The sequence below is a fragment of the Typha latifolia genome, chromosome 10, assembly GCF_019914945.1.
Source record: "Typha latifolia isolate L0001 chromosome 10, TyphaL0001v2, whole genome shotgun sequence".
Classification (NCBI taxonomy): Eukaryota; Viridiplantae; Streptophyta; class Magnoliopsida; order Poales; family Typhaceae; genus Typha; species Typha latifolia.
In genome coordinates, this window is record NC_133095.1 from 473,221 (window position 1) to 486,275 (window position 13,055).

The 13,055-nt window shown below is 40.6% G+C and overlaps 3 protein-coding genes across 4 annotated transcripts; 2 read left to right on the forward strand and 1 right to left on the reverse strand.

The window, feature by feature from the left end:
* Window positions 1-271: 271 nt before the first annotated feature.
* LOC140796423 (putative disease resistance RPP13-like protein 1) lies at window positions 272-3,859 on the reverse strand. The gene is made up of 2 exons (XM_073149460.1): window positions 3,647-3,859; window positions 272-3,118 (listed from the first exon to the last, which is right to left on the reverse strand). Exons 1-2 carry the CDS (start codon window positions 3,857-3,859, stop codon window positions 272-274), a joined length of 3,060 nt encoding a protein of 1,019 aa, XP_073005561.1.
* A 1,825-nt stretch (window positions 3,860-5,684) lies between these two features.
* LOC140796335 (E3 ubiquitin-protein ligase APD2-like) lies at window positions 5,685-7,948 on the forward strand. Of its 2 annotated transcripts, none has more exons than XM_073149326.1 (8): window positions 5,685-5,929; window positions 6,032-6,258; window positions 6,342-6,447; window positions 6,539-6,613; window positions 6,863-7,089; window positions 7,182-7,251; window positions 7,327-7,618; window positions 7,693-7,948. In XM_073149326.1, the coding sequence occupies exons 1-8, from the start codon at window positions 5,824-5,826 to the stop codon at window positions 7,769-7,771; spliced, it is 1,182 nt and encodes a 393-aa protein (XP_073005427.1). In that variant the 5' UTR covers window positions 5,685-5,823; the 3' UTR covers window positions 7,772-7,948. The 2 variants fall into 2 exon arrangements, with proteins under 2 accessions (XP_073005427.1, XP_073005428.1); XM_073149327.1 differs by having other exon boundaries at window positions 5,741-5,933.
* A 1,066-nt stretch (window positions 7,949-9,014) lies between these two features.
* LOC140796336 (metal transporter Nramp6-like) lies at window positions 9,015-12,908 on the forward strand. Its single transcript, XM_073149328.1, has 4 exons — window positions 9,015-9,869; window positions 10,432-10,568; window positions 10,695-11,347; window positions 11,910-12,908. Exons 1-4 carry the CDS (start codon window positions 9,205-9,207, stop codon window positions 12,117-12,119), a joined length of 1,665 nt encoding a protein of 554 aa, XP_073005429.1. The 5' UTR covers window positions 9,015-9,204; the 3' UTR covers window positions 12,120-12,908.
* Window positions 12,909-13,055: the final 147 nt, after the last annotated feature.

Below are 13,055 nucleotides of genomic sequence, written 5' to 3' on the forward strand. Positions count from 1 at the left end.
ATAGGAGCAATTATATGAAATAAATCCATCTTGTCGTGCAGTCCGACGAAGTCTAAAATGATTCTTGTTTTGTTCACAGTCAAAAGTCAGAACAGATGGAAGATAACAAGACGACAATAAAGTCAATGTTATCCTGTTGACGTATGTTAAATAGATGGACAGATTAGAAATAGTCAAACATCTATTGCTTAGTTTCTTGCCTTGCTGAAGATTTGACCTGGCTAGTTTGCAGCAATGCCTCGAAAGTAACAATTAGCGAGAAGTGATGTGGTCAAGAAAGAGGCCAATCTCGCATCCCTTGCAAATAATTGCGAGACTTGAGAGACAACTTGGTAAGAGAAGGAAACCGCGCTTCTTCTCCGCCGACTTCCACCAACCACTTCGGAAGGGGTTGACCTGGCTCTACATCACTCAACATCAACTGCTTCAAGGCATCCAAACTCCTCACAGATCTCAACTCCTTACAAGCCTGAACCTTTAGGTGCCTGAGATGAGGTAGGTTTGACACTTCCACCAAGCTTGAGTTGCCCACTAGCTCCAGTTTCTGAACACTGTGCAAGTTCTTGATCTTTGTTATGCTTCCGGAAGCAGCAAGAGTTAGCTGCTTCAAAGAGGTGGCATGGTGCAGGAGTCCATCTGGTAGACACCTCAACTTAGGACATCGAATAATTCCGATAACCTCGAGGCGAGGAAGAAGCAATTTACTACTTTGCTCCTGGATGTCGTCGCCGTGGTCGTCCGGCAGCCACAACCACTCCTCCCAATTGGGCATGTTTTCGAAGAAGAGACGTGTCAACTTAGGAAAACAACACGAGGAGGAATAATGCGCTCCTTTTCCTTCATACAGAAACTCAGATCCGATGCTAGTGATTGCATTAGCACCTGAAATTTTAAGGATGTCCAGCTGTGGAAGAAGCCCCAAAGTTGGCAGTCTATCTAAAAGATTGAACCTCTGCAAGATTAAAATTCGTAGGTTAGGAAATAGAGAAGCTACCATGAACCAGCTTGGAAGCTTACGTCCATAGTACCCTTCCATGTGAAGTAGCTCTACCCGTGATGGCAAGCAGAGCTCTTCGAAGACTTGCTCAATCCGCTTGATCTCCTCCTCTTGGTACGGCGTGAGGAGGGGCTGCATGTCGAAAATGCCCGGCGGCGTACAACTTAACGTTAGAAATCGTAGACAAGATTTTGCTTCAAGCATAGCAGCTCTTGCTTCATCTTTGCTTGATACCCTTTCCAAGTTGAGCACTCGTAGGTGTTTGAGTTTATTGAGAAATTTTAGCTCCCCCAAGGTGCATGACTTGCCTTGCTTGTTGCTACCACTCACTACAAAGGCAGTTATTGTATTCAATTGCAGTAGCTTCCCTAATCCAGCAGGCAATCGATCGATTGACGTATCTCGGAGGTCGAGGTATTTTAAATTTGTCAACGTAGTGATCTCCTGAGGAAGGCTCTCCAAGTATGTACAGCTCTCAAGGTCTAAGTACTCTAGATTCTTGAGATTACCTATATTCTTCGGTATCTCTCGTATCTTGGCTCCAAAAAGTCCAAGAAAACGTAGGTGAACGAGGCATCCTATGGATGCAGGTAGAAGACCAAGATTAGTCCCACGGATCACTAGAGTCCTCAAAAATCTAAGCTTCTCAAAGATCTCCAGTGGAAGAGCTTTAAGAAATGGGACGTTGTAGAGAACAAGAGTCCTCAGCGTGGTCTGCTGCATGATCAAGTCAGGTAAGGAGTCTGCATCTGGCTCGTCAAATATAGCTAAGCGGCGTAGCTTTTTCACCGACGACCAAGGCGATCTTGTAAGTGATATTGTACTAAGATCTTTTGTGCTGCCAAAGAAACACTCCTTGGATGAGAGATGACGAGAAAGAGTTAGCACGAGATCATGCATGCGACAAACCTCTCCATCGTGGACTCCAGGATTAGGCTGTAGGATGCTCCTCCGAATGAGCTCTTGCCAATACCCTTCTGCCAAGTCTTCCAACGACGCCATGCTACTACTACTCCCTTCTGGCTTTACAAAACCCTCAGCTGCGCAAAATCTAACGAAGAAGCCTATTTTAATTGTACGATCTTCCGACAAGATCAATGATAAGCATGTGAAGCACTGCTTGAGATGAGAAGGTAGATCTTGATAACTTAGGTATAAGGCTCTCGATACCTCTTCAGGAAGCTCCATAGAATTACAAGACCATGCTGAGTTATTAACCACTTTCTCCCACTCATGTATCCTCTTCTTTTTCGTCCTCAGGAACCCCCCGATCGCCTTGAGCGCGAGAGGAAGGCCGTCGCATTTTCTGACGATGCGCATGCCGACATCCTTCAATTCATCCATGTCGCCTTCCTCTCCGTCTTCAAACACCATCTTGCTGACCAGCGACCAGCCGTCGTTGTCCGACAACTTCTCGACGTGGTGGAGTTGAGTTGCTCCCATCCGGTTCGCAACGGCTTCGTGTCTCGTCGTCAGCAAGATGCGACTCTCGGGCGAGGCACTGCGCATAGGCTTCCTTAACAAATCCTCCCACACCCTTGCGTCCCAAACGTCGTCCAAAACTAAGAAGAATCTCTTGTCCTTAACCAGTTGGCTTAGCATGGGCTCGAGATCCTCCTTCTCTCTATCTTCACCGGGATCACCTCCGGCGCGCTTTATTACAGCTCGTAGTAGATCCACCTCGGAGAATTCCTGCGACACGCAAACCCATATCGGGTTGCTAAAGCTATCTAGTAGCCTCTCGTCGTTGAAAATTTTCTGAGCAAGGGTAGTCTTCCCTATACCACCCATCCCGACGATGGCGAGGATGGAGTATTGGTTCTTTTTGGTCTTCTTTGTGCCTCTTGGCTTCTCCTCGCTAATCGTCAGCAACTCCACCAAGCTCCGTGTATCGTCGCCGATTCTCTCGCCGACGAGGTCGAGTTCCGCCACGTGTGAAGTGCTACGGGTGATTCCAGTACTTGATCCTCCGAGATCACCGTGAGGTGGGACGGCGATCAGCTGGAGCTCGGATTTATCTTTAAACAGCTCGTCGAGGAGTTGGTTGAGGTATTGGATTCTACTCCCCATCTCACGGCGAAATTGAACTTTAGCAAGCGATAAAGTTAAACGATCACGTGCCTGATAATAATAATCGAGAACTAGTTAAGATAATTTGTTTCATTTTGACCGTTTATTTTAAAAATATATTTCGAACCATCATAAATTTTTGTTTGATTGTTAAAACGCATACTAAACATGGTGTTTTAAATATAAAAGACTAATTAAATTAGTAAATTGTCTTGGTGTAAGTCTTAATAAATACGAAACTTTAGGTCAGTTTATTTTGAGTTTAAAAAAAAAATCTAAATTGGTTCAAGGACTTTTAATTTGATTTAGTAACTAAATAATTTTTTTTATATCCAACTATGTTTACTCTTAAAAAAATTAAAACTAAAAAATAAGAGCCACTAATTAAGTTTGGGACTTAGTTTTAAACCAAACAAGTACTTAAGTTGCGGAAATTAATGAAGGAGGTCAACTTTCAATCAAAATGACAAAATCTTGTCAAATAATTATACAATAGTCAACTCTATCATTGAAGGAGTTCGGCTACTACTTACTCTTAATGGCTAATAAAAGAAAGAAACCAATTAACAACTAGCATACCAATTCAGTGACAGTAATAGTAGTACTCACGGACGACGACGACGACGCCCAGCTACGAAGCTCTTCAGCCTTGACTCGGCACTCATCGACGATGTCCTCGGCGTCGTACATGATGTCTCTCAGTTTATAATTTTGTGACATCACAACGTCGAACCACCATTGGTTCCGGCGTTGTGATGTCACTTGTACATTGGTAGGATCACGACCGTCCATTTGCGAGACATCATAGATCGTTGGCAGATCACATTAAAGCATGTCGGGCTCGAACGGCCCAATATAACAATCGGGCTTCAATAGGGCTGCCAAGTGCCAACCTAGTTCGTCGTTAAAAAAACTCCAATATATATATAAAAAAAAATAAAAAAAACCTAAGCAATGTGAAAGAAAAAGGACCGAAAAGGGTTTTATATTTCTACATCACATCAATTAGCTGGCAAAGAGACTAAATAGCAAAATAACACGAATTAAGGGATTTATTTTTTGTTTAATAATTAAAGCCTAATATTTTTCTTGCCGTGGAAACGGGAGCCTTGCCTTTGCTCTCTTCTTTCTAGAAGAAAGGGGTGGAAATCTCGTCAAGCCTTAGCCAACCCCATCGAGCTCTTCCCAGTTTACGACCCGTACGACGAATCTAGAGTCCCGAGCCCCCCCCCGCCCCCCCACCCCCACCCTCTCACGCCGACAAAGCACCTCTTAAATTCACTTTCCGGTAATGCCCCTGATGACCAATAATATTAGTAAAGAGAAATTTTGCACAATAAACCCCTGGAATATGAGCATTTTATGAGTTGAAACTTGAACTATATCTATTGTCATTTACCACAATTGTTCATTCCATATACACATTGAGTGATTTTAATTCACTTCATTTTTAAGTTTTAACTAATAAGATTCTAGAAATAAATAGTATATCTTATTCAAAGTGATGTCTTTTAAATTTCAAAATTATTACATTATAATGATTTTACCATCATTTGTCACAAAATTATTACATTATCAGCATGTCAGAGAACTTGGAGACAAAGAAATCAAGGTTGAGCGCCATTGATTGCTTCTGCATGTGTATGGAGGTGTGCGCCAGTGCAGGGTATTAATTTGAAGTAACTGCTGATCGGGATTGGGCCTTGACTTCTAAAGTTTGATTTACTCCAAGCAAATGGATTGTGATGGTCAACGGTTCAGTTGGTAGGAATTCACAATTAATCAAGGCATGATACCCATGAGGAAATGGTAAAATTAATCAAGATCAGGTACACGTTTCGTCATTTACGCGTGATTAGAGTTGAAAATGGGAGTTAAGTACGGCTTCCAACTTCAAGTCGCCGTCTTCTCCGGTGGTCCAAGAAGTCAACATCGGAAAGTCAAATAACTCTTGAAAAATTTTATCAGTCAAATGTGGGTAGATGACTAGGTGAAATGTCGACATATCTCTAACTCCTCATAGTTTTTTTTTAAGGTAAATAACTCCTCATAGTTAACTGGGTCAATATGCCAAAGGGATTGCTTTTTTTTTTATTATTTTTATCGAAAGTCAAAGGGATTGCTTGTAAGGTCGAATAACGTTATATTGTAGGAATATCCAATAATTGCAGAAACGAATCCCCCCAAACAAAAAAAAAAAAAAAATCATGTTCATCATAAATAACGATTTAATTGGAAAATAAGTGTTTGAATCATCCCACTTCCTCCTTTCATCCCAAAAATGTGACATGCTAAAGCAGAGGCCGGCGTAGTAATTTCACATTAATACAATTAGATAGTTTATTAGTTAGCAACTTAAACTGTTAGATTAATTAATTATCCAATGTATTATCAGAACTAATTTTCCTTAGAGAGTCAAGAGTTCAATTAATACATCTTTATTTCATGTCATCTATTCTGAAGGATAATTAAGTTCGTTTGTATACCCCATATTAATGCGATATTACTCAAATATATAGAAGATATTAATTAGTAAGATCATCAAGGGGAAAAGTCTGTTAGCCGGAAGAACGGTAGTTAGACCTTAACGTCCATCTACTAGTCTTCACAAACTTCCAACGTAGGTCCCAGTTAACAGATATTACTAGTCTTCCCAACCTTAACGTCCATCTAGCCGGAAGAACGGTAGCTTCCTCCTCCCATGTTTCAGCTTAACTCTTCTCGATCACTAGATCTCTCTCTACGATCCCCATCCCATGGATTACACAATGGATCGACTACCTCTCTACCACGGCATGCCTCCTCCCAGATACCATCGCAGATGTGCTCGAGCTCTCATCCCTCTTCTTGCATGGCTATGCGGCACGTAAATTTAACCATCTCCTCTCAAATATATCGTCACTCGCTACTCTTAAAGTTGCCATCTTGCTTAATTAACCAAGCTCTTCAAATCTTAAATCACAGTGGCTCTCAGCCTTCGCTATGGGTACTACGGCAATAAGCGGCTGGCGTTGGGCCCGAACTCGTCGTGGATGATGTCGGCGAGCTCAATATTTGTCGAGCAAATTCAGGTGAAGGGTGAGGCAGAGCAAGGAGTAGTGTTACATGGATTCGAGGAGAAACCTGAACTTAGTTTGGAGACTAACTGGAGTGTCTCAAAGAACTTATTTGTCGACAGCTATGGAAGAAAGGTACTACTTAGTTGACAAGCTAGTAGATATCACTGTGATCATTGTATGAAAAGTTTCCAATTTTTATTTTCTCTTCTCTGTAGGGGTTTGCCATGTGGTTGAATGAGGGATCAAGGATTTCGATCTCATGGAACGTGGATGATGGTAGTGGTTTGAGATATGACGATGTGATCATTGTTTTGATCAAGGGTAGTTAACTCTGTTTTTGCTGAATTTTACCTCTGAGTTGCCATTAATTTCTTGTGTTCTGTTTCACCGTTTGGTTTATTTATTTCTAAAGGAGAACAAAATCTGGAAGAGTTCCAGAGATTGTACTACACAAACAACCATTCTTTTATGGGTGCTTCTAAAGAAGGTAAGCAACATTATATTTATATTGTTGTTCTTAATTCTTGTTATGTTATTTTCTTTCAACAAATCATATGATACATAGATCAGTCAGAGGTGCATTTACTCATTATTATATAAAATATTTGATGAATGACAATTTTACAATATTAGAGCAATCACATCAGACTGTACTTTTCTAAGTCAACGAATCTTTGTCTAATTAGTGGTAATTCAGCAATGGAGGGATGACAAAGATTTATGCTAATTTATTCAGGTGGTGGGATATCGGAGTACACCGTTCCTGACGACAATAGTTATTATTTTGGGCTAGTCAATTTAACTCCTCGAAGTGTTGCGATGACCATGGAGCTTAACATTACATCAAAGATTTATGATACCAGTAAAGCAAATAGAATTTGTTCGACAAGCAGCGGGCCGTGCAAACTCGATCTTAGGTTACTGGGAACTCGCTATTACGTACTAACAACACCAGATGGTGACGTAAGTTTTACCAACGAAGTATCAAGCTCATTACTGCTAAAATTTCTCATAGAAAAATAATTTTTTTTGATGAACTTATTGTACATTTCCAGGTTCGTCTCAAGGTTTGGAACATCGAGATTTCTTTCGCGGCACGTTTGATTGTGTATTTCTTCATCACAGGTGCATAAAATTTTCTAATCCATCGACCCATTTGTAGATCTTCGATCTCTTAGTCATGGCCATTTTTTGTTGCAGGATTTGTGATAGTTATTGTTTATTTCATCTTGAAGCATCTTGGAGCTTGTAATAATTCTCAACAAACAAGACAAGATCAGACAATTACAGAAGCTGAAACAGAACCGATAGTAGCAAGAAAAGAGATGCCCTGCACTTATGGTGCGACTGAAGAGGATCCTGAATCAAGCTTGTGTTGTTCTTCAGAGGACTTGTATGATGGCAAGATATGTGTGATCTGCTACGATGCAAGGCGAGATTGTTTCTTTACACCTTGTGGACATTGTGCTACTTGCTTCACTTGTGGACTGAGGTATAATTTGTATCTCATGATAGATATCAGAAAATAAAAAATATATGGATTGTAACTTTTATGGGGTGTTGCAGGATAGTTCAGGAGGAAAACAAGGTGTGCCCAATTTGTCGAAGGCTTATACACAAACTAAGAAGACTGCAAAGTCCTTAATGAAATGATCTCGGTTGCGAATTCAATTTTCTTTTTCGAAACGTTTGCATATCTGAGTGATTGTATCTAATAAAAGTTGCACAAGACTAGTAGTTGAAATCTTTATTTTGGAGACTTGTGGGGAGCTTGTAATCTAGATGAGATTAATAGATATAGTTGATGACTAGTTACTTCTCATTCTCTTCTCGAAAATATACTCCTGCCAAGTAAAATTTAATGACATATACCACGTTAGACATCATAAAATATTAAACTATAACCAACAAACAAACTTCTCCTGCTCCAGAAAAAATAACTAAAGAGGATCACAGACTACCATAAGCTCATCAAACATTAAAGAATAGAAACTTACCACCATCGCTTGGCAATTGTCTCAGAACTAATGGCCACTAATTAAGACTAAAAAGATAAAGAACTAAAGTAACAGATAAGGCACTATCTCGCGTAGAATTTGGTGATCTTGGCAGTTCCTGATGGCTGACTAGCCATGCACCACTTTAGTTCTTCACCCTTCTTTTCAATAAAAGAGACCTTTTCTATTCTCCACTATAGAGTTCTTTGCTTCTTTCTTTTTACCATGAGCTCTTCTACCACCCCCCCCAAAGAATCAGATGCATGCCCAGCTCTTTTTAGGTCAGAAATGATCCAATAGGAAATCTTGGCATGGAGTGAGTGAAGGAATCAACTACGAAGGCCACATTGTTGCCCAGATTAATATGGCATCAAACCTCCCCTAGATGACACCACCTCCCCTTCATTACAAAACATTCTTTACATGTTGTCCTATAAATCTTTTTCCTTTTTCTTTTCTGATTCCTTAGTTAACTCTTTTCCCCGGTTATGATATTTACTTAGTACTCTTTTATGTTCCAACATATGCAAACCACTAACTATGAGATTAAAAAAAAAAAAAACTCGAACTAAGCCAGTCAAGTTTTGACTAAACGACAGGTTTCTAGAAAGTTCCAGACGTCTTTTCTGATGCTTAACAATGTGGCCACCGTTGCGACGGAGGAGCGCAAATTTCTTCGCAAAAAAAAAATAAAATAAAATAAAACAGCGATTATTATTATTATTATTATTTTTGGATAAAATCTACCTTAGTCTTTACTCTTTAGATGAAACCACGTGTACCGCAAAAGTTCTTTTCACGATTGAGTTATACTGTCGTTGATCAACCACAAACCGCCACGTACCCGTTTGCACTAGTAGTTATTGCAGTCGATGTTGCAGAGGTGCTGTCGGGGGCGCGTGGCTCTTTGTTGGGTTCCATTTATACGCAAATATGCTCAAATTGTCCGAAAGAGGAATCCGACGCTGATATCTCCGGTCGAAGAGCCATCGCCGACTTATAGGGCATCGAAGACGCGAGAGCTAAAACGACGGCACGAAAAGGAAAGGAGCGTACTACGAAATTAAAGCTGGCCTTGTAGATGCCGTCCCTACTCGGCGACCCCACTCTATCTCGCCCTCCCTATTCCAACAATAAATCGCAGCCCAACTCCTTCCCTCTCCGCGTACTCCCCTCCTCCATGGCTCCCAACCTCGCCGATGACGACGGGGAGGAGAACGCCCTCCTCCAAACCCAACTCGACGAAGCCAAATCCGGGGAGGAGGAAGAGGAGCGCGCGTACGAGGTGAAGGAGAAGATTGTGGTGCGGATCTCGGGGGAGGAGGAGGAAGACGACGACGGATCCGGAGCGGATCCAGCCTTCTCGTGGCGGAAGCTATGGCTCTTCACGGGTCCCGGGTTCCTGATGAGCATCGCGTTCTTGGATCCGGGGAATCTGGAAGGTGATCTGCAGGCTGGGGCAATTGCTGGGGACTCGCTGCTGTGGCTGCTGCTCTGGGCGACGGTGATGGGGCTTCTGATCCAGATGTTGTCGGTTAGGGTTGGGGTGGCGACGGGGAGGCATCTCGCTGAGCTGTGCCGCGAGGAGTACCCCACGTGGGCGAGGCTGGTGCTCTGGTTCATGGCGGAGATCGCGATGATTGGGGCAGATATCCAGGAGGTGATTGGGAGCGCCATTGCTTTTAAGATCCTTAGCCGTGGGTTGCTGCCTCTTTGGGCGGGAGTCGTGATTACCGCCGTGGATTGGTGAGGGTTTTGATGAATTTTATCTGCGTCTCTCTTGAATTAGGTCGTTTTTAGTTATTTTAGCTGTGAATTTAGTGCAAAGTATCGATTTTGTTGAGGAAATTAATCTCTACAACCTCTATCTGCATCAAAGAACTGAGGCTTCCAGAGAGATGTTTCCTGAGGTGTTTCACTTCTATTTACTGCAGCTCTCTGTTTTTTTTTCTTTTTAAACCTGCTTTCTTCTAGTAAATTATTGAATTTCTTATGGGGCCATAGGCTGATCTTTATGCTTATATAAAATAATCAGACAATGCAACGGAAGATCATTGAATAGTCATTGGAATGCATTTATAATTAGTCACGAGCTCTCTATAAGAGTTTTCTTTTTGTTCACTTATTCCTTAACATAATTCAGAGGTTTATGTGGATCCGAAATATAAGTTTTGTCCTGCAAATGCACTCTCTGTAATTTCAGTGAAAACTTCAAATCAAGTATAACTGTTGGCAGTGATTTTTTCTGTTGCTTCTTTCTATGCTTTAGAGTAGATCATGTTGCTCATGGTTATCAGATTGTGTGCAGCTTTATTTTTCTGTTCCTGGAGAATTATGGAGTGAGGAAATTAGAAGCTGTATTTGCAGTTCTCATTGGAACAATGGCATTTTCCTTTGCTTGGATGTTCGGTGAAACCAAACCCAGTGGGAGAGAGCTTCTGTTAGGTATGTATTTTCCTGTAATAATTTAACCTAATAGTTCAATAACTGCACAGTGGGAGAAAGCTTCTGATTGGTATGAATTAAGTGTTCAATAACTGCACTTGCATTTAATTCTTTTCTGCTAAGCAGGTATCTTGATTCCAAAACTTGGGTCAAAAACCATAAGGCAGGCGGTTGGTGTTGTAGGATGTGTTATTATGCCCCACAATGTATTCCTTCATTCCGCTCTTGTACAGTCGAGAAATATTGATCCTAACAAGGAAGTCCGTGTTCGTGAAGCACTAAGATATTATTCCATAGAGTCATCCATTGCCCTATTTGTCTCTTTCATGATAAATCTGTTTGTAACTACTGTATTTGCAAAGGGATTTTATGGTACTAAAGAGGCTAATAGTATAGGCCTTGAGAATGCTGGGCAGTATTTACAGGAGAAGTTTGGTGGAGGGCTCTTTCCTATCCTTTATATCTGGGGAATTGGGTTGTTAGCAGCTGGTCAGAGTAGTACAATAACTGGGACTTATGCTGGACAATTTATCATGGGCGGATTTCTAAATCTCCGTCTAAAGAAATGGATCAGGTCATTGATCACTAGAAGCTTTGCTATTGTGCCAACTATAATCGTTGCTCTCTTCTTTGACACATCTGATTCTGCACTCGATGTCCTCAATGAGTGGCTTAATGTTCTCCAGTCGATTCAGATTCCATTTGCCCTTATTCCACTTCTTACACTAGTATCACAGGAACAAGTTATGGGAGTATTTAAAATCGGCCGTACCATTCAGGTAAGTGCTTTTTCCAAGTTTCCTTGTCTAATCAGTAGTCCTGCAAATTCTGGTAGCTTTATTCACATGCAATATACGATCACAACTATGATGTGTAATATCTTTTTCTCTGCTGTTCTGGGCTGTGCTGATTGATGAAAAGATTAGCTTGTCATCATTATGAATACCTCTGTATTAGAACTCCAGAGAATGTTAATGTGCATATCTTGATAGAAGCATTCTCGTTACTTACTTTTTCACTTGTAATGCTGCACTTGAAGAGTAGGGAAGTTACTTATTTCCGACTAATCAACACTGTTTCTTCATGATGTTTATAGGTAGAATTTTGTCACCTTGTAATAATTGAATCTTCTTAGCAAGCAACACTTGGGGAATTTTTATTTTTTTTAATTTATTGGATTTACCTCACCTGTTTACCTATATAGAACTTGGTCATGATTCCTGTCCTTGACTATATTCAGTCAATTTTCTCCTTTGAAGCATTGAAAAGTTCCTTATTTGTTTGTGATTGCCAACCTTATAAGGCTTGATCTCGTTACTTATTTGTTGGTTGTTGATGTAGGTTGTAACCTGGACTGTTGCTTCTTTACTGATCACAATCAACGGTTACCTCTTGTTCGATTTTTTCTCTTCGGAAGCACGTGGTGTATTGTTTGGCTCTATTGTTTCTGTAGTTATTGCTCTATACACAACATTCATAGCTTATCTCATTTTCCGTGGTGGTGAATTAAGTGCTTGGCTTCTCTCAGCAATTGGCAAGAGATTCTCATGAGTAATTGATATATACGATTACTGCTTTGCTCTCATGAATGGAAAGTACAGAAACTAAAATTTGCACTTAAAAACTTTTGAGGGTCAGATATGATCTTGTATAGCCAAGAAGTGGGTTCTTAAGAATGTTGTAACCTGTGGCCCTCTTTTGTCCACCTGCATCAGTAAATCAGTATCTGCAGCAGTTGTTCGCATCAAAGGCGTAGCATTTTGCAATACAGCTGAGGGGGGAACATTGTTATAAGATGTTTTCATTGCATGTCTACAGGCTGTTAGATTCATATTATAGATTCGGGTATTTCAGAATAGCTATCTGTTGCAAAATTCTCTCTTGTCAGACAGATGTGCACTAGGTCCAACCGGCAACCGTCAAGCTCACAGATTTCACTACTGTGCTGCGACAGTTTCTACATGCAATGAAAGAGACAAATGAAATCAGAATAGCAATAAACGCTTCATTGTTACTGATTATTGAATTGTTGAATCCTTGCTGATTCTATCCACTTTTGAGGATAGAGGGGGATATATTCTTTTGATCTAAAGGCTACTATTAGTTATAATGTTGTTATTTCAATGTCTTTCCAGCTGAAAGGCGTGCATTGAAGTTCGTAAGGCAGAATCTAAATGTTCGTTCTTATACTCCATATATAAAAGTCCCTTTTTGGGTTTTCTTTAGGAGATTGAGTGAGAACCCGAAGATGGTATGGAAGTGCATGCTGCTTGAATAGATATATAACACTGTTTACACAGATGTAAGAATTTCAAGAGTTCGTGCATCCTTTTTTAGCAAGCATATTTTGTTCCATGGTTGCCGATGTGATTATAAAATGAAATTATCTTGCAACACATTTTAAGCCTCTACTTACCAATCACAAGTTTTTATTGAAAAGGAGATGCAGAGTTTCCATTTTATCAGTCCAATAGGCATTTTGTAACT